Source organism: Lutra lutra, chromosome 6 (assembly GCF_902655055.1).
Source record: "Lutra lutra chromosome 6, mLutLut1.2, whole genome shotgun sequence".
Lineage (NCBI taxonomy): Eukaryota > Metazoa > Chordata > Mammalia > Carnivora > Mustelidae > Lutra > Lutra lutra.
This window is the reverse complement of record NC_062283.1, coordinates 152,247,551-152,275,494: the sequence shown is the minus strand read 5'-3', so window position 1 is coordinate 152,275,494 and position 27,944 is coordinate 152,247,551. Positions and strand designations below refer to the sequence as shown.

At 52.4% G+C, this 27,944-nt stretch overlaps 1 protein-coding gene and 1 long non-coding RNA gene across 3 annotated transcripts; one reads left to right on the top strand and one right to left on the bottom strand.

Moving 5' to 3' along the window:
* Positions 1-10,645, bottom strand: LOC125102483 (uncharacterized). The gene is made up of 3 exons (XR_007128140.1): positions 10,571-10,645; positions 1,714-1,884; positions 1-578 (listed from the first exon to the last, which is right to left on the bottom strand). It is a non-coding gene; the product is annotated as an uncharacterized LOC125102483 (long non-coding RNA).
* Positions 10,461-27,944, top strand: UNC93A (unc-93 homolog A). Of its 2 annotated transcripts, none has more exons than XM_047733775.1 (8): positions 10,461-10,806; positions 14,104-14,285; positions 15,289-15,518; positions 17,082-17,207; positions 18,649-18,860; positions 20,504-20,639; positions 21,636-21,767; positions 27,193-27,944. In XM_047733775.1, the coding sequence occupies exons 1-8, from the start codon at positions 10,720-10,722 to the stop codon at positions 27,456-27,458; spliced, it is 1,371 nt and encodes a 456-aa protein (XP_047589731.1). In that variant the 5' UTR covers positions 10,461-10,719; the 3' UTR covers positions 27,459-27,944. The 2 variants fall into 2 exon arrangements, with proteins under 2 accessions (XP_047589731.1, XP_047589732.1); XM_047733776.1 differs by lacking the exon at positions 10,461-10,806 and adding an exon at positions 11,490-11,753.

Sequence of the window (27,944 nt, the reverse complement as noted above, 5' to 3'; positions counted from 1 at the left end):
TATTCTGTGCTTTTACTAACAAACATATCAGGTCTAAATGTCAAGAAAATTGATGTTAATTTGCTTATATAAGTAATTTCTTCAAAAGAGCAAATCGCTGATGAGACTTCCCGGAGTGGAGAGCTTCTCCGCAGGGGTTCACCGACGGGAAATGAGGTCCTCTAGGACTCACACTCCTGAGCGGTGGGTGAGCTCAGGGTCGGCAAAGCAGTGACATCTCGTGGCTGGTAAAATCCACCGCCCTCAAACCCCGAGTTTCTAGAACCTTCGTTCTCAGCTGGGTGCCAGACGGGGACTTTCACTGAATACCCAGTAAGGGATCATGAGGGTTCAAGCAGATCCACAAACCATTTTTCTTCCTCCTGGTGAAAAGGTGTGGGTGTTAATTGTAGGGAATGAAGTGATTATTGGTGTTTTGAGCTGTTTATACCTAAGTCTTCAGCCGTCCGAGGCTCTCTCCGGCGCGGGGTTCACAGCACCCGTTACGGGCTGCTAATAATACTGACACTGGCTGACCGGTCAGAACAGCTTTTGGGTTTCTGGAATTCCCCATTCCCGTCCCCGTCCCAACCACGTAGCTGCAGCAATATATGAATTAGCGGAGGCCGGGGCTGTCTGATTATGAGGGAAGTATCGTGGCATCAGCTAAATAAGCTTGTTCTTGTCACAGGAACAGTTCGGGCACGGTCCCAGGGGACATCTCCTAAGACATAGTTTGGGAGAGTTCCATCACTAGGGTGGCGACAGAGGTTGTCCCGGACTTTGCCCCCTCTCGCAAGAACAACAGCCAACACCTGGTAGAGAAAGACCACCACCCTGAGAGGATTCTAGAACACGGGCGTGAGGCTGAAGCACCAGCCGCACCTCAGAGACCAGGACGGATTGTGTGTGCCGGGGAAGGGAAGCCGCCACAGGGCCACATGGCCACACGGCCACATGGCCACACGGCCACACGGCTCCACACGGCACCACTCTGTCCCTCCCCCAGGCCAGCAAAGCCCCACGCCGAGAGGTCTCCCGGAGCCTCTGGTTCATCCAGTGGGAAAAGGGAACCTGGGGTTACAACGAGGCTCCCCAGCATTGTGGGTCCTTTGTGGGATACCCGAATCCGCTTTCACATGGCGGGGATTATGGGGGGAAAGTGCAGGGCTTGACCACTGGGAACGTTGACTGTGAGGGAGAAGTGGAGGAGGGGCTTGCCACAGCAGCCCTGGGACCTCGGCAGACCAAGTTCATATCTGCAGTGCCCAAGTAGTAATCTCCACGAGAGGTTTTGTTCACCAGCAAAACCAGGCCCGGGGTCCAGTCTGACTGGGGAACTTAGTGGGCCACAGACCTGCCTGACTTGGCTCCTCAGACAAGGAGTTCTGCTGGGCCTAGAGCCCAGCTTGCCCACGCCCAGGCAAGGTGCTGAGCCACAGCGCCGTGGAGAGGGCTTCCAGCCCCGTTTGAGCAGAAGGGCTGGCAGCAAATTCCGGAAGCTGTGTGGCCTGGCGTGCTCCAGCCAAGAGCCGGGCGGGCAGAGCCGATGTCACCAGAGCAAAGCCAGTACCAAGCAGGGACGCTTCCTCTGCTGTACACAAGCAGGGAGATGAACACGTGCCCAAGTCCCAGGGGCGCTCCCGGCCCCTCCCAGTTGGAGAGCTTGCTTGGGAAATTGAGAGGAGCTTTTCCCCTTCCTTTCCAGGCACAGGGGCTGAGACATAGCCTCACCTAGGGTGCAGAGTGTCTTCTAGCCCCAGCTGGCCAGAGGGCTTGGTGACAGCTCCTGGCAGCTGTGTGACCCAGCAGTGCTGGAGTGGAGAGAAGGGCAGGCACAGCTGACAGTTTGCAGAGAAAAGCTAGTGGCCCTGTTCTTCCAGGGAACTTGGGGTGTGGGTTGGCCTGAGTTAAGACAAGAAAGAAAGAACTTTACCAGCTTTAGAGCTGCTTCCCCTGCTCTTCCTGGCCGTCCCTGCCCATCTAACTCACAGCCCAGACCATCACTGAATATAGCCTCAGCCTGTAAACAACCTAACCAAAGCACATGGGAAGCTGCAGAGCCCATGCAATAGTGCTGCATACAGGGGCACCTGAACGGAGAGCCCAGACTGACTTCCCCCTCTGCAGAGCAAAGGCAGGGGCCTCCCCTGACCAGGGGCTTCTGGTTTATTTCAGGCCCCCAAACCGTGAGCTATGCAGGCTCTGGTAATGTTGTCTTGCCAGGGCAGGAAAACAATTCATAGTCCTATGTAGTACTGAATGTAGTACCCAGTCCTGACCATCTAGTAAACCTGACCAGCAAATCAAGCCAACGGCTCCAGCTGTGGAGCCCATCCTACATCCTCACCTGGGGAGGGAACCAAACCAGCAGTCCTATTCAACTGTTCTCAGCCAATAGCACAACCCCAATTCCCATCCACAGTGCTGGAAAAGTTGCCTTGCCAAAAATAGACCATAATATCAGGGCCCATCTGCCCAAGGACATGACCATCAGACACACACAGAAACCCAAACGGAGCTGACTGGTGAAGAGCTGTCATGCCAAAGCCAAACTGTAACATGCAGAAGAGGAGATGCACAGATACCAATGAAGTGAACAAAGGGTCACGAAAAACCAGGTACATATGACACTACCAAAGGCAACTAATAAAGCTTCAGTAACTGACCCTGAAGAAATGAAGGTCTATGCACTGTCAGACAGAGAACTGAGAACAATCCTTTTCAGGAAGTTGAGTGGTATATAAGAAGACAGACAACGGGGCACCTGGGTGGCTTGGTAGGTTAAGCCTCTCAGGTCATTACCCCAGAGTCCCAGGATTGAGTCCCGAATTGGGCTCCCAGCTCCACGGGGAGTCTGCTTCTCCCTCTGACCTTCTCCCCTCTCATCCTCTCTCTCACTCTCTCTCTCTCAAATAAATAAATAAAATCTTTTTAAAAAATTTTTAAAAAAAAGACAACTAAACAAAATTGTGAAAACAATGCATGAACAAAATAAGAAGTTCAACAAGGAATCACAACCATCAAAACAAGCAAACAAATGAAATCCAGGAGTCGCAGAAATACAATAACTGAACTGATGACTTCAGTAGCATATTTTAAAAGTAGAATCAACCATGGAGAATAAAGAATCAGTAACCTGGAAGACAGAATGTTAGAAATTATTCAGTCAGAGGAGCAAAAAGAAAAAAGAATGAAAGAGTGAAGAAAGACTATGGGAATTACTGAACACAATGAAAAGAAACAATAGTCACGTTATGGAAGTTAAAAAAGGACAAGAGAAAGATAAGGAACAGAAAGCATATTTAAAGTAACACTGGCTGAGAACTTCCCACACCTAGGGAGAGAAAAGGACATCCAGATCCATGAGGTCCAAAGGACCCCAAATAGGTTGAACCCAATTAGGGCTATAGTGAGACACACTGTAACTAAGTTATCAACAGTCAAAGATAATAATAATAATAATAATAATAATAATAATAATAATAATAGTAACTTTAAGAGCAGCAAAAGAAAAGATAGAAATAACATACAAAGGAAATCCCATGAGACTAGAAATGGATTTCTCAACAGAAACTTTTCTGTCCAGGAGAAAATGGAATGACATACACAAAATGTTGAAATAACTGTCAACCAAGAATTCTACACCCAGTGAAGCCATCCTTTGAAAACGAAGGAGGAATAAAAACTTCAGTAAACAAACAAAAGTAAAAGGAGTTCATTACCACTAGACCTGCCTTACAAGAAATGTTAAAGGGATTCTCTGAGTGAAGGAAAGGAATGTTAATTAACATCAATTAACATCAATCAAACCTCACTGGCAATGGTAAATATATAGCCATGGTTAGATTCTGCAATATGGTAATAGTGTGCATAATTCACTTGCAACTCTAGTTTAAAAGTAATAAAAAGGAAGTATTAAAAATAACTGTAACTACAATAGTCTTTTATTAATTATACAATATAAAATGTAAATTACAATAGCAATAAGCTAAAATGTGAAGGGGAGGAGAAGTAAAAGTATAAAGTTTATGAATTTTATTGGAGTTGAGTTATTTTCAGTTTAAAATAAGATGCTTCAAATTAATATATTTTATGTCAGCTTATGATGACCACAGGGGTAAATCCTGTAGTAACTGTACAAAAGAACATGATAAAGAAGTCAAAGCAGACTACCAAAAGACATGAAAACACATGAAAAAGACAGCAGGATAAGAAAGAACAACCAATCTATAAAACAACCAGAAAACAAAAATAGATGGCAGTAGTAAATTCTTACTTACCAGTAATTACTTTAAACATAAAGGGATTGAATTCTCCAATTAAAAGACACAGAATGGCTGGGTGGATTTAAAAAAAAAAAAGATCTAATAATATATCATCTAGAAGGGATTCAGGTTAGCCTTAAAGACACAGACAGTGAAGGGATGGAAAATCGTGTTTCAAGCAAATGACAACAACAACAAAAAGAGGGGTGGCTACACCTACACTGGACAAAACAAACTTTAAACTAAAAATGGTAAAAAAAAAAAAGAGAGAGAGAGAGACAAAGAAGATTATTAAATGGTGATAAAAGGGCCAGTACATCAAAAAAAGATATAACAATTGTAATTATTTCTGCACTCAACATTAGAGTGCCTAAATACATAAAGCAAAAACTAACAGAGCTAAAAGAAGAAATCAACAGGAATACAATAATAGTGGGGGACTTCAATACACTATTCTCAACAATGGAGAGATCATGCAGAGAATCAATATGGGAACAATAGATTTGAACAACATTGTAGACCAAATGGTCCTAATAGACAAGTGCAAAGCATTCTATCCAACAACAGAATACACATTCTTCTCAGGTGCCCATGGATCATTTTCTAGGATAAACTGTAAGTTAGACCACAAAAGAACTCTTAGCAAATTCTAAAGAGTTGAAATTATATCAAGTATCTTCTCTGACTACAATGTTATGAACCAGAAATCAATAACAAAAGGAAAACTGGGAAATTTATGAACACATGAAAATTGTACAATCAATGGATCAAAGAAGAAATTAAAGGAGAAACACAAAAGTTTTTTGAGACAAACAAAATTGGAAACACAGCATATCAGAACTTGCGGGGTGCAGGAAAAACAATTCTAAGAGGGAAGTTCATTGCAATAAATGCCTATATTAAGAAGCAAGAAAGATCCCAAATAAGTAACCAAATTTTATGCTTTAAGGCACAAACTGAACACAAAGTTAGAAGAAAGGAAATAATAAAGATTAGAGCAGAAATAAATGAAAAAGAGAATAGAAAAAACAGTAGAAAAGATTAACCAAAGTAAGACTTGGTTCTTTGAAATGATAAAATTTATATAAACCCTTATCTAACCAAATTAAAAAGGAAAAGGATGCAGATCAACTAAATTATAAGTGGAAAAGGAGACATTACAATGGATACTACAGAAATTCAAAGGATCATAAGAGGCTGTGAAAAGCAACTATATGCCCACAAACTGGAAAACCTAATGAAAATGGAAAACTTTTTAGAAATCTATATTACTAAGACTGAATATGGAAGAAATTAAAAAATATGAACAGACAAATTCTAGTAAGGGGACTGGCTCAATAATAAAAAAAACTCCCAATACAGAAAAGCCCAAGACCAGATGGCTTTATCAGTGAATTTTACCAAAATTCAAAGAAGAATTAATACAAATTCTTTCCAAGCTCTTCCAAAAAATCAAGGAAGGGGGCCATTCCCAAACCCATTTTATGAGGTCAGCATTATCTTGATACCAAATTCAAAAAAGAATGCTACCAAACAAACAAAACAAACAAACAAAAAACTACAGGCCAATATCCCTGATGAATTGATCAATGCAAAAATTTTCCACAAAATACTAACAAACCAAATTCAGCCACACATTAAAAGGACCGTTCACCATGAACAAATAGGATTTACCATTTGGAATATGAGGATGGATAGTTTGACATATATAAATGAATCATTATGATACATCACATTAACAGAATGAAAGAAAAGAATCATAATCATTTCAATAGAAGCAGGAGAAGCATTTGACAAAATTCAACATTTATTCTCAATAAAAGCTCTTAACAAATTAGGCATAGAAAATACATATCTCAACATAATAAAGACCATATATGATGAGCCCATAACTAATATCATGCTCAGTGGTGAAAGGTTGAAAATTTTCCTCCATGATCAGGAAGAAGAGAATGGTGCACACCTCACTGCTTCCATTCAACAAGGTACTAGAAGTCCTAGCCAAAGCAATCAGGCAAGAAAAAGAAATAAAAGGTCAGAATTAAAAAGGAAGAAGTAAAATTTTTTCTATTTTCAAATGGCATTATCTTATATCCATAAAATCCTAAAGGTTCAACCAAGAAATCATTAGATCTGATCAATGAATTCAGTGAAGTTTCAGGATACAAAATCAACATATGAAAATAAGTGGCATTTTGATACACCAACAAGTTCTCAGAGAAGGAAATAATTGAAATTGATCCCACTTACAATACCATCAAAAACAATAAAATGTTTAGGAATAAGTTTAAGGAGGTGAAAGATCTGTACTCTGAAAACTACAAGACATTAACGAAATACATCAAAGAAGACACAATTAAATGGAAAAGTGTCCCATGTTCATGGATTGGAAGAATTAATATTGTATAAATGTCAGTACTACTATAAGCCATGTATAGAGTTAAGGCAATCCCTATCAAGATTCCAAAGGCATTTTTTACAGAAGTAGGAAAAAAAATCTCTTAAAATGTATATGGAACCACAAAAGACACCCAAAAGCCAAAGAAATCCTAAGAATGAAGCAAAAGGCATCACACTTCCTCATTTCATGCTATACTGTAAAACAGTAGTCATCAAAAGAGTATGGTACCAGCATAAAAACCAGAATAGACCAATGGAACAGAAGTGAGAGTCCAGAAATAAACCCAAGCATTATAAAGTTAACTAATGTTTGATAAGGGAGCCAAGAATACTCAATGGAGAGAAGACAGTCTTTTCAATATACGGTGCTAGGATACTTGGATAGTCACATGTAAAAGAATGAAACTGGGCCCATATATATTCTACAGACAAAAATGAACTCTAAATCGATTAAAGACTTAAATATAAGACCTGCCACCATGAAACTCCTGGAAGAAAACACAGTAATAAAGCTGCTTGACATGCGTCTTGGCGGTGATGTCTGGGTGTGACGCCTACAGCACAAGCAACAAAATCTAAAGTAAATGAGCAGGACTACATCAAACTAAAAAGCTCTGTACAGAAAAAAAACCATCAACAATGTGAAAAGAAAACCTATAGAAGGGGAAAAATATTTGCAAACCATAATCTGATAAGGGATTAATATCCAATATATATAAAGAAGGCATACAAATCAATAGCAAAAACAAACAAAAAAGAATTTAAAAATGGGCAAAGGACCTGAATAGCCATTTCTCCAAAGAAGATACACCAAAAGCCAACAGGTACCTGAAAAAATGAATAATATCTCGAATCATCAGGAAAATGTAAATCAAAACCACAATGAGCTATCACCTTACACCTGTTAGAATGGTCACCATCAAAAAAGACAAGAGTTAACGAAAGCTGGCAAGTATGTCAAGAAAAGGATCCCTATGCACTATTGGTAGGAATGTAAATCGGTGTAGCCACTGTGAAACATGGCATGCAGGTTCCTCAAAAAGTTAAAGTAGAACTACAATATGATCTAGCAATCTCACTTCTGGGTGTGTATCCAAAGAAAACAAAAACACCAACTCAAAAATACACCTGCACCCCCGTGTTCATAGCAGCATTACTCACAACAGCCAAGACAAGTGGCCGTTAATGAATGAATGGACATTCAATGAATGGACAGGTAATCTGTGTACAGAGATACAATGGAACATTTTTCAGCCGTAAAAAACATGGAACTTGTATCACTTGTGACAACACGGTGGTCTCCGAAGGCATTATGATTAGTGAAATAAGACAAAGGAAGACACGTACTGTATGATCTCTCGTACATGTAGAATCTTAAAAAAAATTAAAAAACTTAAAAACCAAACTCATAGGAAAAAAAATGGAACTTATGGTTACCAGAGACAGAGGGTGATGGGAAAATGGAGGAGGTGGTCAAAAGGTACAAACTTGTGGTTTCAAGATTAATAATTACTGGAGACAGGAGGTAGAGCATGACCAGTACAGCTGACACCGCTGTGTGCATGTCTGGGAAATACAGGGAAGTTTTTAAATCCTTAGAATTCATCACAAGAAAATGTTTTTTCTCTCTCTCTTTCCTTTCTTTTCTTTTTACTGTATCTATATGAGAAGGTGGTCGGTAGCCAAGCCTATTGTGCTAATTATTTTACAATGGAGGTAGATCAGACCACCGTCCTGCACACCTCAAATTTATATGGTGATGTATGGGAATGATTTCCCATTAAAAGTGGGCAGGGGAGCATTTTGTTCTGCTAGAGAGCGAGGGCAGACTATAAAATACGGTTCATTTAAAAAGTCACTATTATGAGGGATAAAAGGGAAGAAGTGGGAGGGAAAGTGGGAGCAGATAGGATGAAAGCAGTAATTTCCATGTGAACTCCTGACTACCAGAAGGACAGCTAGAGGGACAGGGACGGACATGGCTTGCAAAGACAGGAGGAGACAGAAGCTTCGCGGCGTTAGCACGGAGCTAGAACGGTAGCTCCCGGAGCTGCTCCCAGAGTCAGTGAGCAAATCCCAGAAGGTGGTCCTGGCATGTTTGAACAGTGGGCGACGGAAGAAACCTCAGCTGCGTCTTCGAAGATCAGAGTGAAAGTCACTGTGAGTAGTTACAGGCCAGAACTGAGCAAGCTAGAACATTGCCGAAAATAAGAAAGAAGCCAGAGTGCATTAATCAGTAAGACTGGTGTGGAAAAGTGCGTGTTGTGCTAGGTATTAGATTTCTTTAAAAAACTGTCCTGAGTGGTATTTTCTCTGGAAGCGAGAATGTCATACCAGCCCATTAACACTTCCTGGTGATGACGATGCGCGATGGCTATTCAGGGGCTTTCACAGTTATTAGCTTTCTGAACTTTCGCAACTCTCCTTTTCCAAGAGGAAAGTGGGTTTGGAAAGTGGAGTGATTCCTGTGAGACTCTCGGGCAGAGAAGTGACAGGGTTGGGATTTGAACCCACAGGTCCCGTCTGTTTCCATGTTAGTGTCTTTTACTGGACGAGGCTCCCTGCACGTCTGTATTGAGCGTGGCAATCCACGTTTTGTCTGTGTGTAAAACCCTTATTTTCCTAAAAGTGTTATTTTCACAAGAGTAAATTACGCTGCAAGGGCTCCATCGTGGTCTTTGAATGGAACGGCACGCTCGCAGGGACAGTGTTGCCAGTAACCTAACTGTGTTAGGTCTGCCAATACCGTAAGGCTTTTCTTATCAACCCAAACTAAATAAAAATGGGTGATTTCACAGCACTTTGGAGTCAGGCTACAAACATCAAGTTCAAGAACAACTGAATGAACTAACAGTTGAATGGACAATTGGGTGAAAGATGATTTTGCTTCTTAGCTGTGAGATATGGGTTACGTTGTTTTGTTTTGTTTTTTTTTAAGATTTTATTTATTTATTTGACAGAGACCGCAAGTAGGCAGAGAGGCAGGGAGAGAGAGAGACAGAGAGGGAGAGGAGGGAGCAGGCTCCCCGCTGAGCAGAGCGCCCGAGGCGGGCCGGATCCCAGGACCCTGAGATCACGACCTGAGCGGAAGGCAGGGGCCCAACCCACTGAGCCACCCAGGAGCCCCTGGGTTACGTTGTTTGAAATCAGATGGGTGATGCCCAGTGTGGCAGACACGGCGACAGGTCACTATTTAAATTTAAATTAATTAAACTTAAGTGCAGCCATGAGTTCAGCCCCTCAGTTGCACTAGCCATGTTTCAAGGGCTCAGTGGCCACATGAAGCCTGTGGCTGCCCTGGCCAGGGCAGAAAGTTCTCCTGCACAGTGCACCTCGCTTCCAAAACCCAAATCTGTGACCTGTTCAGAAGCTCAGCTCTCCACCTGGTCACGTCTGGGAGTCCCAGTGACAACCGCCACAGCTTGCCCATGGGACAACATAAAAGGACACATGTAAGGTCCTTCGCAAACTGTAAGACTCTATGCTCAGGAGGTGTCGTGCTCTTGTTCCTTTCATTCTGGCAGTGCGGTAAAATCACGCAGAGTCTGACACAGCCGGACCGGGCCACTCAGGTCTCACCATCACCTTAAGTCTTTCTCAGAAACTGAGCCGTGTATCTCGAAGCCCACACTCATATTTCATTCTTTATGACTGAAACACATCCATATTCTGATGGTTTCTTTTAATGCGGAAGGTACCATCACACACACACACACACACACACACACACTCTCACGACAGCCGTTCTGTTACTGTAAGGACTCGATCTAGAAATCAGGGGGGGACTGCAGGTGGGCGCGGGCAGTGAGCGTCCTGATCTCTGCGCTGCTCAGAAGTGGTTATTGCAGCTCACGAGATGACGAGTGACTAACACCCCCCACGGCGCTCCCCGGCCTCTGCAATAACTAAGTCCATTGACTCACCAGGACCTCGCTGACCTGCACACCTCGCTCAGAGGACAGAGAGAGGGAACGGGACTTCTGGTACAGACGGCGTCCCTGCGCTCCGGCCGGTGTCTTTCAGGGACGACGCGTGTGGTGCCCACGGATGGTTGACACCGTGAATCCGCACGATGGAAAGAAGCCTGAGGAATGTCCTCGTGGTGTCTTTCGGGTTTCTGCTTCTCTTCACAGCCTACGGAGGCCTGCAGAGCCTGCAGGTAAGGCACTTGCGAGGACACTTGCGAGCGAGCGTCTGTCTCTTGGCCTCCAAGAAGCCCCACGGCCGCGGAAGGCGGGAACCGGGCATTTCTCCCGCACCCCCTCGCTCCCACTCCCTCTCCCGCGGCAGTTCCCGTGTGCGAGGGAGCACGGCCCCTCCCCCACCCCGGCAGGACCGCAGGGCGGGGGAGTGTGCACTCGACCCTTGGACGGGGGTGTGGGTCTTGGGTTAGTGTTGAGATAAGATATTCTTTGCCTTTGGATAGTTAAAGGGAGAGACACGGGATGAGTCTTTGTGAATTCTATGGTTTCACAACTTTGGCTTTGTGGCTGGGGTAGTAATGGGAATTTTTCAGGTTTCACTAAACTCTAGATTCTAAGCCTGGTTAGGCAATATGGTGAATTCGGACAAAGTTTGGACAAATTGGTCTCTGTAAGTCTGTCCCCCACAGCAGTCTTTCCCCCTTGGGCCTCTCTAACAGCTGCAGCAGGGGCCGTGTGTGCCGGGAGTAGTTTTGCTGTATGTTTCCCCAAATAGGTGTTTTGTTTTGTTTTGTCTTGTGTTTTTGAAGTGTAGTTGGCACAGTGGCCGCGGTTCAGGGAGAGCAGATGGCCCTGTCCCCCGCACACCCAAGTCCTCCCCGGTCTGCCCGTGATCACGGTCAGTGCTGAGGAGACCCCCTCTTCCTGGGAAGAGCAGAGATGTTAGGGGACCAGACCTCCAGCTCTGGCGTGGGGCAGTCTGCCCCGTCCACCTCTCTGTCTTCTATCCCAGCCCTAACTCACCATATTTCCTTGCGTGCTGATCTTGAATACGTAACCGTGGTTTAACGGGGACCATTGTCTCCACCAGTCTGGAGTGGCCTACTGGTGAGAGAATGAGATGACATGGACAGATGTGACCTTAGGCATGGCTGCGTCCCCACGATGTTGGAGGCTCCTGCCTGTCCCTGTCATTTCCTTCGGCTCTCATCTGGTCAAGTTCATTCTCAGGCCTCCAGGGGTGGCACAGATGGTCCCAGGCATCCCCACAGGTCCCAGGCATCCCCGATCCGAACTCCCACCAGGCGCACACCTACACAGCCTCCCCCTGTAGCAGCTGTGGCCTCTCCCTCCTGTGGCTAATGGTCACCTGCAAGTCACTGGGCTCTCCCCTTGGATGTCACCCCCTTCGCCCCTTTCCCTGCTCCCTGGGACTGAACTCTGGAAGGGGCACACCTGTGTGTGTTCCCCCGATGCTGTGGCAGGCCCCGCAGTATGCCCGTGAGTCCGCGACGCTGGAAGGAAGGTCACTGCTCCATGACCTTGTCCCCCTGACTGAGACAGTGCTCGACACACAGGAGGCAGTCGATGGCTAACCCAGGGCATGAAGGCAGTGCTGCATCTAATCTCCAGCTTGCCTCCTGCCCCAGGCTCTCCGTGGGCTTGAAGATCCGACCCCCTCCCCCGGCCGGAGCTGGCACCCCTCCCGCAGCAGCCCGGCAGGCTTCCCAGCCTCGCCTCCCCAAAGGAGCTTCACGGCTCTGGATAAAGCAGCGCGATGTTCCCTGCTGCCTCTCAGCCTGGGACGAGCCCCAGGCAGCTCCTCTCCCACAACTCCTGCCTCCCGCACCCCCTCCCCTCCTCCCGTTACCCGCTCGTCCTCCCGATCCCATACGGTCTTCACGCCTTCTCGACGGTCTTCCCGCTGTCCTGGGCTAGCGCCCCTTGCAGGACTCGGGCCCGATTGCAATGGTCTGTTTGCTGGTGTCCCTGACCCCCGGCAGCTCGGGTCCACCGCGCACTCCTGGAAGGGCGGGGCTGCTGTAATTCCCTTTGGTTTCACTAGAGCAGGGCACAGGGCCTCTCCTGGCAAGTGCTTAAGGATGTATTTGCTGAGTGACTTGAGTGAACGTCCTACTTGCTCATGCGAGTGGGTCTTGCCTAATGCAGATCTCACAGGCACACATACCCATCCTCCCACAGTATTCTGGATTGTTCTGCACGCCCTGCTCTGCTGACATTTGCAGACACAGGGATCTCAACACCGGCATTCACGTAGAAAAGAGGGTTACTTTTAAAATTTGATTCCCACTTTGGCTACTGAAATCTGTCTTCCTTTTCAGTGGTTTGCAGTCAGATTTGACTGTTCGTGACCAAGATACCTTTGCAGATTGCAGCAGCAGAGTGTGCGGACGAGAAATTCCAGGGCACAGAAAGGCTGCATGCTTCCTTCTCACGAGCGTACGGGGAGCCGAGCTCAGTAGCACTGGATTTCCTACATTTGTATTAAGGAAGCAAAAGGCTCAGGCTGAGCCATCTCCCCGACTCCACACAAGCGGGAATTTCCAGATAACCCCCACTTCAGAGCAAAGCACTCAATTTCCATCTTCCAGGCAGATTTCAGAATTTTCGTGGCACTAGCTGTGGTCATGCTCAGTTCCAGTTAATCCACAAATACCATTATGTCCCTGCTTTGAGCAAGGCATCGGGAGAGATCCAGAAAGAGCAGAACATTTCCCGTGTTCAGGGATCATTGTCAGCGGGGGTGACATCGCGGGTCACCAGGTGGTGTGGGCTAGAGGTCAGGTGACATTCCAGCGCAGGATCGACGCAGAGGTCTCTGCGGATGGTGCTATCCAGGGGCCCTTGGAGACCCTTGATCTGCCCTTGAAGAATGGGAGCCCTTTGGAAAGTGAGAACAAGGAAGGTCCCGCACGTTGAGGGGTGAGGCCAGAAAGGAAGCGAGGGAGAAGAGAGAACCTCGGAGTGGTGGGTGCTGGGCCGAGTCAGAGCTCAGCCCAAGGGTGCGGGTCCACAGTGGACGGAATGACAGTGAGGGAGTGCCGGGGGCTGCACCTGCCCAGTGCAGGGTCCCTTGTCGCAGAACATTGTCATGTCAGGGGTAGGGGGTGGCACAGCAGCTAGGAAGGAACCTGAAAGTCCGCCTGTCTAGCCGCACATATGAGGCTACAAGGAGACAACGTCCCTTCCTTATCTCTCCCATGGGGAAAACAGCACCCATTTCTCAGCCTTAAAGGGGAGGCGTGCAAAGCTGTCCTACAGATAAAGCAGATGTCACAGAAGGTGTGAGGCCCTCTGCCGCACCACAACCCCAGCACTGTGGGCCCTGGGCTTTCCCCTGCCCAACAGAGAGTTGGGACTGTGCTGGCTCCCCCAGCGCCGTACCTGTCAGCTGGGAGGGGCCGCCAGCCAGGGAAAGCCTGTTGCTGGTGGTCTCAGGAACCTAGTGCTGACCTAGCGCTCTTTCCTTTGGCTGCCGGCCCCTCTGACCAGGGTGGTTTTGTCCCCCACAGAGCAGCCTATACAGCGAGGAAGGCCTGGGCGTGACGGCACTCAGCACGCTGTACGGCGGGGTGCTCCTGTCCTCCATGTTCCTCCCGCCGCTCCTGATTAAGAAGTTTGGCTGCAAGTGGACCATCGTCCTCTCCATGTGCTGCTACGTGGCCTTCTCCCTGGGCAACTTCTACGCCAGCTGGTACAGCCCGCACGCCTCCCGCACGCCTCCCACCCGGCTTCTGGGTCAGGCTTCAGGGTCAGCTGCTCACGAGCCCTCAGCTGGCACCTGCCCGAGGATGCCCCATTGCCTCCCCTGTAACATGAGCGCCACTTCCTGACTTTCCTCTCTGCTTCTGGACAGGATAACGTGGAGGCTTTCTTCCCATTTTTTTCCTTTCGAGATGTCTCTGTCCCTTTGGTCGGGCCCATCTTCTCCCCCCAGTTCCCAGCCCCGACCTTCCCTCAGGTCTGTTGTGGGCCTGGAGCTCCCCTCCCTGCACCAGGGCACTTCTGTGTCCCCAGCGATGAGAACTGGACCCTGGCATTCAGGGTGAATTTCAGGGGATTTAGCAGAATGTGACCGGTGGACCCAAACCATACCTTCCCCGCAACACAGAAAGTGGACACAGCAGGGCTGCACTTGGTGCAGGGGCCCGGGCTGGGCTCTGCCTACTCCCTGATGGAGGGGTCCTCCGGGACCAAGCTCTACGAGCACTGGCCCCACGCGCATATTCCCAAGAACACACCCGTCAAGCGTCTCTTCGGAGAGATGGCCACTGTGATCTAGGACATGACGATTCCAGTGACTTCACAGTCTTCTCTTTCATCCTGCTGTAGTGGTTCCATACGGAGCCTTCAGTGAAGAGGGTAAACCAGCCAACCAGCCAGTTAGGGATTCAAAAAATCAGTCATTTTCGACATTAGCTGTTAGAGACTCAGCCTTACTTGTACCAGCTCATTGGTAGTTGCTTTCAAACGCAAGGAAGTTCCCTGGCAGTGAATTTCTCTCTTGCAAATGAACCTGAACCAGAAAGAGCAGTGGGTCTGGTCATTTCTCTGGGGGCGATGGATGGGGAACCCATTGATCTGGCTAATCCACAAGCATGGTAAAGCTTAGTGAGGATGAGGCATGGAGTCTCCTTCTCCACAGAGGCAGGGGAGAACGGAGGAGGAAGGGACACTGTCTGCCTTTTATCTCGCAGGTACACCTTGATTCCCACCTCCATAGTGCTAGGTCTCGGAGCAGCCCCGCTGTGGTCCGCCCAGTGCACGTACCTCACCATCATGGGAAACACGCAAGCAGAGAAGGTGGGAAAAGTTGGCCGAGACGTGGTGAACCAGTATTTCGGCATCTTCTTTTTCATATTCCAGTCGTCCAGCGTGTGGGGCAACCTGATCTCATCGCTGGTGTTTGGCCAGACGCCCACGCAAGGTAAAAGGACACGGGGCTCAGTGATGGCCCCCGAGAGGGCCCCCCATCCCGCTCACACGCGTCTTTATTCCACGACAAGGGCAGGTGCACCACCTGACATGGTTCTCGACCGCCTGGGCCCCAGCCTCTCCTGTGCCCAGCTCTTCTCCAGGACAGTCTGTGCAGCTCTGGGGGTCGGTCTTGTCCACAAGTTCTCCAGCCTTGCTGGCTCTGCCCTCCCGGAGGCAGGGGGAATGCTTGCAGAACAGTGCCCGGGGGAAATGGAGGCCACTGCCAGTGGAACTTGGGTTCACGGAGTCATCACCGTCCTTTCAGACCAAGAACAGGCTCAACTGATTTACTGTCCCACTAAACTGCTCCACTGTCCAGTGTTTCAAATGTCCCACTAAGACCAGTTGTCCCTTGACTGATTCAACATTTGACAGCTGATGACTTAATTCACGTCTTGACCTGACCTTGGCCAGACATGACTATAACGTGTGTATTTGTTTAATATCCGCACCCTTTGATGTCTGAGGATTTAAACCGAGGGCAGAGGAAATAAATGTCACCAATTCTCACCCACAAACCTAATTCATGGGTTGGGGTGAGGGTCAGTCCTGACTCCTGACTCTTATCGGGACTACGCCTATCTCTCTGTCCTGGCCCTCCATCCTGCCATCCCCTATAAAGTCCCACCTTCGCAGAACTCCAAAATCCTCCTCCTGTTTCTCACGTGATGTCATCAGTTGCTAAGTGCGTTGGAAGAAGGGAACCCCTCAGGAGGATGGAGGCCCGTCTTTACTCATTGCTGACCTTGACAGACCCTAACAGGAACTGGGATTAAGCTTCAGTCTCTAACACATGACTGGTACAAAATGGAGTGAACATCTTTACTTTTAAAGACACCAGACAAGCGAGCTTCATTCTCCAAGGGGTCTCCGGACCCAGACTCCAAGGAGTGAGGCATCCCCAGATCCCCCTGAGGCTTCTCAGCCTCCCTCCCACCCCCGCTCAGTCTCCGTGCTGCGGATCTCAGCAGCCAAGTTCTATGTGAGGAAATTTCTGCTATGACAAATGTTCTTTCTTGCACGGCGTCTCCCTGCTCTCTCCAGAGACTCTGATGGGGTCAGAGACTCGCGGAAGGTGCACGTTTTGTTCTTCTAGCAGATAGGGGATGTAACACTCAGAAGAGGCGGGCATCGACCTGCCCAAGGTCACGGAATGGCTACTGAGGAATCTCAGACAGGCCCAGCAGTTCCACCCGACACCTGCTCTCACGTCAATGTACCTACTCCTTCTTGGTTAGGTTGGAAACGTTGAGCATTTTCATAATGTGCAGAAAGTCACACAAGCAGTGAGCCTTTATGGCACATGTGTCTGTGTAAAATCACACACACAGATGTGTGCCCAGAAGCAAGCGTGTTTGGAGGTACGTGGTCAGACAAGCCCCTGACTTTGACCTATCATGACTCTCAGCGACGGGGTGTCTGGGCTCCTGTTAGCTCTGTGCTTCCTTACTCGGGCCCCTTGTCCTATCGGTTCCCTGTGTTCTCACGTCACCTTTTTGCTTCCGATGCACAGAGGCCATCCCTGAGGAGCAGCTCCTGTTCTGTGGGGCCAGTGACTGCCTGATGGCCACGGCGTCCACCAACAGCACGCAGCGTCCCTCGCAGACCCTCATCTACACGCTGCTTGGTATCTACACAGGTAGGTGCTCACTGCGGGTGGAGTCCCTGCAGAACGAGTGTCTTCCCAAAGTGCAAATATTCCTGCAAAACGAGTTCAGCTGGGTCGTCCGGTGTTCTTCAGATGGAATCAAAGACAGCGGAACAGGGCAGTCTAACAGTTCCCTACCACGATAGGATCGTTTTCTTTTGCAAAGTTCAATACAGTAGCCAGTAGCCACAGGTGTTTATCTGTGGTTTTGTTAACCAAGCTAGAAACCCTGTTCCAAAGTCACAGGGGCGAGGACAGCAGGTCTTGAGGACCAGCCCCGGCCACAGGAACGTGCTCTCTGCACCCCAGCCCCTGTGCGACGTTCCCCTCCTCTGCGCACCTCCACCGGCTCTGCCCACACCTCCGGAGAGGGCTGGTTTGTAAGCGCGGTGGGCTTGGAAGCACCCAGCCAGCACGTCGTGGCAGGACACACAGTGTCACATCAGGCTAGTGAGATGAAGCAAAGAGAAAAAAAATAATTCAGGTCACCTTTAGAGGCAGATGGGTCGAAGCTATTGGACTGGAAATCGTGGCTGAAACTCGTTCCGAAGGGTTTTCACTGCCTTTCAGAGAAACGAGGAAGGCATCGGCTCTTGGAAGAACCCTCGGCTCCCCGGGGAACTGAGTGTCATTGGTGTGGGGGAGAGGAGAAACCCGGGACAGGCACACAGGTGTCACAAAGCCAGGAAGGACTGAGGAGGCTTCTGGGCAAAGAGGGAAAGGAGGAAACACTAGCCCTCGATCCACTTAACACCGGGGTGCATGGTGCAGAAATAGGGGCCGTCACGCCTGTGGGATTAGGTGGGCACAGGTGTCCCTCCGGGGCGGACAGCTGTCAGCCCACTCACGTAGTTCAGAACGCACCACGGTGAGAGGGAAAGCCCCCCGTCCCTCCTCCTCGCTGCTCCCCCCACAGACCACCCCCGTGGCCGGTAGTTCCTGGACACGAGTGGCAGGTGTGACCGCCACGTCACGCCCTTCCTCTCTGAACGCAGCGGCCCTGCACGGGGGCTCTCGCCCAGCTGCCCCCCACGCAGATACCCCACCACAGCGGGTAAATGCAGCGCCTCCTATTGTCGGCACGTGTATGGCACCCCCGGCGCTCGGGTCGCAATTCCCCGCCTGAGGCCTGTGGGTGACCGTCACGCTCGGCAAACAATAGCCACGGAGGACCCGCGGTCCCAAGAAGGGGGACTGTCCGTCGCTGGGAGCCGCCTGCGGGTGCGGACGAGGGGAACCGTGGCGGTGAGGGCCGCAGAGGACCCCGGCCTCGTGGGGTGTGCGGCGCAGGCCAGAGGCCCTGCTCAGGCTCGGCAGCCTCGTTTCCCTCAAACTAGTATCTGAACCCGATGCCCCAAAGGAGAGAGAAGGAGCGACCAGGAGACCCCGGCTCCTGAGAGCGCCCCAGACCTGCCCTCTGTGTCCCCTCCAGGCAGCGGTGTCCTGGCGGTCCTGCTCATAGCCGTGTTCCTCGAACCCATCAAGGACGCTCAGCAGGAAGGTGAAGGAGAGAAGAAATTACCTTTTTGGTTCACCCTCCTGTCGACCTTCAGGCTTCTTCGAGACAAGCGCCTTCGTCTGCTGGTGCTGCTGCCGGTGTACAGCGGGTTCGAGCAAGCCTTCCTCGCGGGCGACTACACCAGGGTACGCAGGAGCCCGTCAGGACGTGCACCCCAGCACCCCCGTGTCTTGGGGCCCCCTGCCCGTGGGCCGAGTGGAAGGCGCAGCCTCTGGGGCCGGAGAGCAGGTTCAGGGTTTAGAAGCTCAGCGTCCAGTCTCTTCCCCGTTCCCCGAGAGCTTGGCCTTGACTCCGGGGACTGGCTCTCACCGGAGATGTGTCTTCAGGGCAAGGGCCCAAGCGCTCCAGGAGCCATCACGTAGAACATGTCCTTGTGCCATGCCGGCCTGCCCGCTGTGTGCACAGGGAAGGCCTCTTCAGGGGCAAGCCAGCAGAGACACCCGTCCCCCGGGGCTCCCCACCGTGTGGTGTCCTGTCCTGAAGATGGTCACGGGGTGCCCTGGGAGGGATGCCTCAGACGGGGATAGTAGAGAACAGAGACGCCTTCTCCTGAAAGTGCCGGTTGGGGCTGGGGAGCCGAGGGGCCGAGAGCCGGGAATAAGGCCGCTCTTTGAGGGTTGCCTTTCCTTGACCAGAAAACTTCTCTTGCTTCGTGCCCATCGCAGTTCGCTCCCAGGTAGACGAGCCGATGTGCCAAGCTAGCCAGATGCCCAGTTAAATCCGAATTTCCAGTGAACCCCAGCTCTTTCAGGACACATACACCCTGTGCAGGATGCGTGCATCCTGGGTTCTCTCTGGCACCCCCTGCTCCAGGGACAGTCTTGATGGAGAATCTTGGAGTTCCAAAGACTGAGGACAAAAATGACAAAACAGTCCTTTGGCACTTGGCCACGGTCCTCCCGTGGGCCTTGCTGTTGGCCACGTGGCATGTGACTCAGCCACGGCCCCCGCTGTCCCAAAGCAGCAGAGCTTTTGTCCAGCCCACTCGTTTGTGCGTCTGTCCTGATTCTGCCTGGGGACAGTGGCGGCACGGGCTGTCCCGGGTCCAGGCCGGGGTCACTCAGTACCCAGGCCGTCTGGTGCAGGAACACTCCCTTCCTCCTGTCTGCACAGAGAGTCCCTTCATTTCCTTCACATCTGCTGCTTTTCTATCGGAATTTTATTTGCGGAGCTGTTTCTGGGGCCCACACGGTGGACAGAAGGAGCCGAGGGCCCCACATTGCCGGCCCCAGACAGGCCTAGCCTCCCCACTATCAGTGTCCTGCCCCAGAGGGGACATTTGTTCCCACCCGTGAACCTGCCATGATGCGTCTTCATCGCCCACGTCAGGGGTCACTCCTGGTGCTTGCGTTCCCTGGGTATGGACACGTGCATAAGGACACGCGTCCACCATCACGGTGTCACACGGGGAGGCTCTGCTGCCCCGAGAGTCCTCTGTGCTCCCCCCGTTCGTCCTGCCCAGCTCTGTCAGCGCGCGGTGAGTGGAGCCAGAGCTGCCCAGATCCTCACGCAGCTCACAGGACCTCCGTGATACACGGTGAAGGACGTGTGGGGACGACCGGGTGCAGGGCCCGTCCTCGCTCGTTCCCACCCGGTTTGGGCATGTTGTCCTCCCCTGGCCGCCTCGAGGCCTAGATGAAGGTCCGGGCCAACCCAGCACGGCCGCCGTCCCACGGCAGAACTCGTGCCAGCACCACCCGCATCCCTGACCCAGACCCACCACCGCACTCCGCGCGGCCACGTAATGTGCCCTGTGCTTCCCCCGCAGTCCTACACCACCTGCGCCCTCGGGATCCAGTTTGTCGGGTACGTGATGATCTGCTTCTCGGCCACCAACGCACTGTGCTCCGTGCTGTACGGAAGGCTCTCCCAGCACACAGGCAGGATCACGCTCTACGCGCTGGGTAGGCGGACCCGTGGCCCCTTGCGGGCAGCAGCGGCAGCGGGCGGGCGGGTGGAAGGGCACGCGGGGCTCAGCACTCAGGGGTGCGGGCTGAGTGTGCGCGGCCCTGTGGGAGGCTTCCTGTCCTCGCCCGTCGGGACAAGACTGCGCTCTAAGCGCACCTCACCCTCTGGTCTCTCGGAAGGGAAGATTCACAGCAGCATGGATAGCCGGGGCATTGACGATACCACGACCAGGCCGCCCAGTCCAGGTCTCACGTGGCTGTGGCGGGGACACAGCAAAGAGGCCACAAACACTAGTCAGCGCCCTCCAGGGGCCACGTCATCAGACTAGGTTTCTCCGTTTCATCCTTCTGGTCGCCCTGGGGAGGGGACACTGCCCACTTTACAGATGAGGGAATTCAGGAACAAAGCAGGTAGTGAGCTGCTCTGGACCACACAGCCACGGCGAACGCGGCGGGTGTCTCCCTTTGACCCGTCGTCCTAGATGCCACAGTGTCCACAGGAATCACAAGGCCAGAACTCACGACATGGGTGTCAAGTCAGGAGGAACGAGCCTGGGGGACTCTGCCCACCTCTCTGTTCACATCTGCACCTGCTGGGGAGCCCAGCACCGTCCCCGCGCCCCCAGCACTCACCACAAGTCCAGGGGTCAACGACTCCCCCCTTCTGTCACTCTGGGGTCTCCTCGTCTGGAGCACGAGGAGACCCCCTGCAAGGTCCAGGGGCTCGTGGCCCAGCCCCGCTGATGGGGTGGGGGCAAAGGTGGGCAGAGCGGCCCCCCCACCCGGCGCGGCGGCGAGGGGCTGTGAAGGGCGCACTCCCAGGTCTGCTGGCGCGCTCAGTGTCAGCCTCCAGCGGCGGAGGGCGGTTGGGAGCGTTTCTGGGAACATTACTTACACGTTGAAGCAAACAAGAGGCTCCTTGAGCGTTGCCTGGTCCACGCCTCCCGGGGTCTACGCTCACGTCCTGCCGGTTTCCGCCCTCTGCGCCCGCAGGTGCAGTGACCCACCTGTCCTGCATTGTCGCCCTCTTGCTCTGGAGACCTGACCCCCGCCAACTGGCCGTGTTCTTCGTCTTTTCTGGGCTTTGGGGCGTGGCCGACGCCGTCTGGCAGACACAGAACAATGGTGAGTCTCCCCCCGGGGGTCCGTACCTGGGCCAGCGTGGGGGACACGTGGCAGGCGGGGGACCCGCCCTCCCAGGGCTCCCTGGGGAGGTGGCACCTGCAGCGAGCCTAGAGCAGGAGGCAAACAGGGACCACGGGTGCTCCGGGCGCTGGCCTGGACTGGAGCGTTTATTCAGGCCCAGGACGTGAAAAAGGGAAATGACCCACGGGACAGCTTTCTTCCCTAAGAATGGTGGTCCCCTCGTGGCTCTCCGTCTGGAGAGCGTCCCTGTGCAGTGACACGGCAGTGCTGGGTGCTGGAGCCATGGGGCTGGAGAGGCCTCCAGGCACCCTCGGCCCCGACGGGGAGAGAGCTGAGTGGAAGACGGGCAGGTCACTGTGATAGCAGCCAAGAGGGGCGCTGGGACCGGGTCGCAGTCTTTGGGGAACTGAGGGCCGGTCAGTGCGGCTTGTCTGGAGGTCAAGCCTGAGTCAGGGCCTGGCTGACTGTCCTGGGGCCGGGCTGCAGATGGGAGGCCAGGGAGCTGGGAGGAGGGCTGCAAGTCTGAGACCACGGCGCAGAGTCTGGGTCGCCAGAGGCCACTTCCTGGCTCGTGGAGACGCCTTCTCCTCTCTCGCTGTTCCTCACTTGGCGGGAGGGACACGGGAGCTCTCTGGAGACTTACAAGGACACAAATCCAACTTGTAAGGGCTCCCCCTTAAGACCTCATCGCCCCCCAGAGGCCACACCTCCTAACACGGACACCTTGGGGTTAGGGTTCACCCTATGAATTTGGGGGACACAAGTGTTCTGGCCATAGCAGATGGGACATGCGGAAGGGACAGGCTGGGCCAGGTGCTGGGGGTGAGATGGAGAGGCTGGGGGCCTGATGGAGGCCCAGGCTGCCTGGGGAGGGGTCTAGATTTGCTCCCCGTTGGGGCAATTAACAGAAAGGGTCCAGGTGGGAAACGGCAAGGTCAGCCCCTTCGGGTTATGGGGGGACAGGGAGCTGCTGCATTCACTTGGGGAAGACAGAGCGGCATCGAGGGGGACGTGGCGTGGAGCAGGAGGAGAGGGGAAGCGGGTCGAGCAGGAAGTGACAGGGCCAGCTCGGGGGAGGGGGATGCGTGTGGCCTCGGGTGCAGCGTCCCCAGGATGGGGTATGAAGGGCAGACAACCAGAGCAGAGAGAGGACGGTGCTGGGGGACGCAGCTCTAAGACGTGGTTGTGTGTAGGGCTCACCGCTCAGGCTCTGGGCAGGGAGCTGTGCGCCGAGGGCCGCCTGCAGGAGGGACGTCATGGTCACCACACAGCAGCGGCAGGTCCAGGCACACCAGCGGGAGACTGGAAGGCCCAGCGGCCATCGGAGCAGGGGCTGATGTGGGCAGCAGCAGCAGCCGTGTGGGTGGGGTGTCTGGGAGGGCGCCTGTGTCAGCCATGGGTCGTGCTCTCCGTGGTGAGATGAGCCGTGGCTGAGGGGTGTCGGAGATGCCATGAGGAGAGGCAGGACGCAGGGGTGCGGCAGCATGCGTGTAAGGCCGGTGGCCAAGGGCTTCCATTCTGAGAGGTGAGTGAAAGTAACAGCCCGCGTTTCCCACAGGCCCATCTCCAGCCTGGATGGGCAGCCAGTGCTGGGCCCAGGGATTTGGCTCCAAGGAGAGCCTCTTCCCCTAGTGACATCACTGCCCGGCCCCAAGCCGGGAAACGCGTGGGGGCTAGAAAGTGGGTCAGGCCAATCCACAGACAACACAAGGGCAGGGGCCTGGCCGCTGCCCCTGCCTCCAGGGAGGAGCACACAGGACCTCGGTCACCGTGGCCTCGGTGTCCCGGCGGTGGCCCCTTCCTTGCGAGCTGCGTTGTGGCCGGCTCATAGAACAGCTGGAAAAACGTCTTTGCACAAATCCGGTGCTGCAGGAGTCAGGGGTCCAGACTTCCCGGCCTCCCAACGGCCCCGCGGGTGCAGGTGTCTTTGCTAAACTCCCGAAGCCACTGACAAGCACATGTGGACTCCGGGCCGTGATCGGACGCGGTTGCAGCAGGGACGGACACTGTCACAGGCTGGGCTGGAGGGTCCCTGCAGAGACGTGCTGATTCCGTGAGGAATGGGAGATGGAAACACCCTCACTTTTTGGGCAGCCCAGAACTGTGAGCCGGGTCAGGCCACGTCCTCCGGGAGCATCAGGAGAGAATTTCTCTGGGCCTCCGCGTGCAGGTGTGAGAGCCGCAGGGCGTTCCGGAGCGCACACGCACGCTGTCCTGCCTCCCACAGTGTTAGGCAATGCCTCCAAGCTCACGGGAACTTTTCAAGTGTTTACACCTTACAAGTCAGGTAGGGGACAGGGGGAGGGGGTCCCAGAACACCCCAGGCATAATCCTCTAGATGTTCCGGACGACTGCCGTGAAAATGCTTGGCTTTCTTTCTCCCGGAGACACAGGAATGGTGACGTCTTTCACCGTCCTTTTCTTGCCGAGGACGGAAGAGCCTGGCAGGCTGAGCCTTGTCAAGGTTGTGCAGATGGGGTTTGGTGAGGCCCGGCAAAGCCTGGGATGGTCCAGCACAGCGGGTGGCCTGAAGCCAGACCCCCTGGAATAGGGGCACAGATGTGAAAGGAGTTATTTCTGTCTTTTCGTGCAGACAAAAAGTCATTTTTTTCAAGGACACATCAGCTATTGGGGAAAATTGTTCTTGTCGTTGCTTGAGGATTTCTTCCGGAGTCTGAGCTCTCAGTCCTCCTCGTGGGGACGGTCACTTTCATCCCTGAGTCCCGCACGTGCTGACCCGCGCTGGGCTCCCCGCAGACACGCGTCCCTGCAGCGCCCGTCCCCAGGTCCTAGTGTGTGCCCTCTGCCGCGCCCCACTAGAGCGCTCTCTTGGTTTTGGTTTCCTAAACAGCAGGTTGGTGTCTCCCCTCAGTTTCCCCAAACGCGTGTCTCTGGTCTGGGAGGATAGGCAAGGCGAGTCCTGCCCTTTCCTAATTCTTGAGCCTGAACTCGGTTCCATGCAACTTAGCCCTCCTCTCCGCCACGGCTTCTCTGTTTAAAACCTGACTCAGAAGCCGACCAGAGGCCCCAGCGCTCCCACGGGGCTCCGGGGCTCCTGCAGCCTTCGGGGCTGCCGATCTGGGCTGCGGACCCCCATCTATTCATTTGTTCTGACGGTTCAGCAAAGATGGCACCGTTGTTTGAGATTCAGAATTTCTGGTCTAAAAATACGCTTCTGCAATGTAAGTGGCCAGAGGGCTGTCTGTGTTGATTAACACAGAAAACGTGCCCCCGTTACAGGCTCAGGTCACCGGCCCATCTTCTCCAAGCAAACAGGACGGCCCAATGGCACGTCCACACCTTCACACGTGGTCAGAGGTCAGCCTCTGGTCACTCCCACCCGTGCCTTCCTGGGGAGGACGAGGCAGGAGCAAGGCTTTTTTTCTTTTAAATAAACTTTTTATTTTAGAATAATTTGAGTTTACGGAAAAGTCGCAAAGACTGTACAGAATGTCCCCATATACCACTGGTTAACCATCCAACCCTTGATTTTGGCTCAGGTCATGATCTCAAGGTCGTGAGATCAAGCCCCGCAGGGGGCTCTGCACTGGGTGTGGGGCCTGCTTGAGAGTCTCTCTCCCCATCCTCATCTGCCCCTTCCCCGCCAAAATGGCGAGGTTTCATTCCTTCCTGTGGCCGAATAACGTTCCGTTGCATATAAACACCCACATCGTCTTCACCCATGCAGCAGTCGCTGGGCGCTGGCTGCTACTGTAACTGGGCGATTGTAAATAATGTTGCTATAAACATAGGGGCGCATGTACCCTTAGTATTTCTGTATCTTTGGATAAATACCCAGTAGCGCAATTTCTGGGCCATAGGGCAGCTCTATTTTTAACTTCTAGAACCTCCACCCTGCTTTCCAGAGCGTCTGCACCCATCTGCATTCCCACCAACAGTGCAGGAGCATTTGCTCTCTGCGCGTCCTCGCCAACGCCTGTGGTTTCCTGCGTTGTTGATTTTAGCCGTTCTGACAGGAGTGAGGTGGGATCTCATTGTGGTTCTGATTGGCATTTCCTGCCGGTGGACATCTTTCCTGTACCTGCTGGCCATCTGTACAAAGACAAACAAGAAACCTTTAAAATAAGCTTAGGAGTCACTAAATCCCAGATTCTGTTATTAGATCCTCGTGGGTGTGCTTTCGTGAGAACGGGCACATCACAGTCTCGGACAAGAAGAGCCCCTTCTTCTGAGCCTTCCAACGGCCTCTTGTTTTCCAAGTGCATGAAGTCATTTATGATGTATATCTGATCTTGTATCTCTCTGATGGCTTCATCCTCCTGGTTCCTCCCATGGTAGGTGAACAGCCGAGTAACCAAATGCCAACAAGGGCCTTGTCAGCGTTGACATTTCCAGGCAGGATTGTAGGAGACCTCGCTGCTCTGGCCTCAAACCAGGGCCGGAGAGGCTTCTCCTCCCTATGTCCCTCCCCTGCGAAATGTGGGGAGGAGGAAATGGGCAGAGGCAAGAACAGGAAGAGAGCTGGCAAAGGACTGTGCACTGACGTCCATTAGGGCCCTCCCTGCCACCACCGCCCATCCCGCAGGAAGGGCATGTCTCTGCTGAGTGCTTTCAGCGTCCATCGGCCACCCCACTCAGGTCGGGAGAGGGGCTTCTGGTCTCATCCAGGAACCTCCACCATTTTCCCATCCTGCAAACTGGAACAGCAGTAATTGACCTTCCTCTGGAAGCACTTATCAGACTACGGTCTCCTGCTCGGGCTGTCCACAGAGCGCAACGGGTGGACGGCTTACACAGCAGACGTTTTGTTCTTACAGTTCTGGAGGCTGGAGGTCGGAGAGCCGGGTGCGGGCAGGCTGGCCCCTGCTGAGGCATCTCCCCTTGGCGTGCAGACAGCGTCTTCTCCATGTGTCCCCGCATGGTCGTCCCTATGTGCACATCTGTGTCCTGACCCCTGTCCCTATAAGGACACTAGTGGTGGGATGAGGGCCCTCTCTAGTGACCTCGTTTACCTTCATCACCTCTTTATAGGCCCTGGCTCCAAACACAGTCATGTTCTGAGGTCCTGGGGTTCGGGCTGCCCGTGTGTGTCTTTGCTTTTAGACTCCAGCGAAGGGCCATGCCTCATTGACCCAGGTTGGGCCTCTGAGCCCTACTTTACTCTCCTGCGTACTCACCCACCGAGGGACAGGCTGGACGGGGCTCCCCCCAGGGCTCCCCCTGCACAAGTTCTGCATTTCTCTTATGTGCCCTGGTTCTTCACAGCTAAAGACTGTCTCCAGACTTCCCTAATCCCCAACGTAACGCAATTCTGTCTTTTTGAGAAGGAAACGTTCCTGATGTTGTTGAGAGAATTGGGCAGCAGAAAAGCTGCCCTGTTTTCAGCAGTAATGGGAAACTTTCAGGTTTCACAACCACGTGTTCATGCCGTGTCTCCCCACAGTGCTTTACGGTGTGCTGTTCGAGAAGGACAAGGAGGCCGCCTTCTCGAACTACCGCCTATGGGAGGCCCTGGGCTTCACCGTCGCGTTTGGGTACAGCACGTTCCTGTGTGTCAACGTCAAGCTCTACATCCTCCTGGGCGTCCTGAGCCTGGCCATGGTGGCGTACGGGACGGTGGAGCATCTGGAGGCCCAGAGCCTGGCCAGGCCAGCTGCCACAGAACAGAAAAAGCCAGCAGAGGAGGCGGTTATGGAGACGGCCATGTGATGGGGACGCACGCCCGCGTGCCTCTGGGCTTCTAGATGATTCTTCCCAGCGGCGTCAGCGGTTTCCAGCCGTCCTGAGCACAACACATAGTTACCTGCTTCTGTATGGTTTTTTTCTCTTCTGACAAGTTTGCAGCCCACCGTGTCTCCGGTGGGGATGGAGAGTGTGCACGTAGGAATCCTTCAACGCCAGACGCAAGGGAGACGTCGTCGGCCAGCGGCACCAGGCTTGGGTAGATAGAGCCCCCAGCTCCCACCTGCTGTTGTGCCCACGGGCGCTGCTGTCCCTAAAAATCGGAAGGATGTGACGACAGTGCGTGTGACGCTATAGTCGTACCCACGGGTAACCCGAAGCGCAGGCAAGTCCGCAGACACCCCCAGGGTCAGTGAGCGACATAGCCAGACGAGAGTTACTGTCCCTCCAAGTTTACAGACTGTGAGTTTCTAAATAAATGCAGTACAGACGTGTCTCCCACTCAGGTGCTTC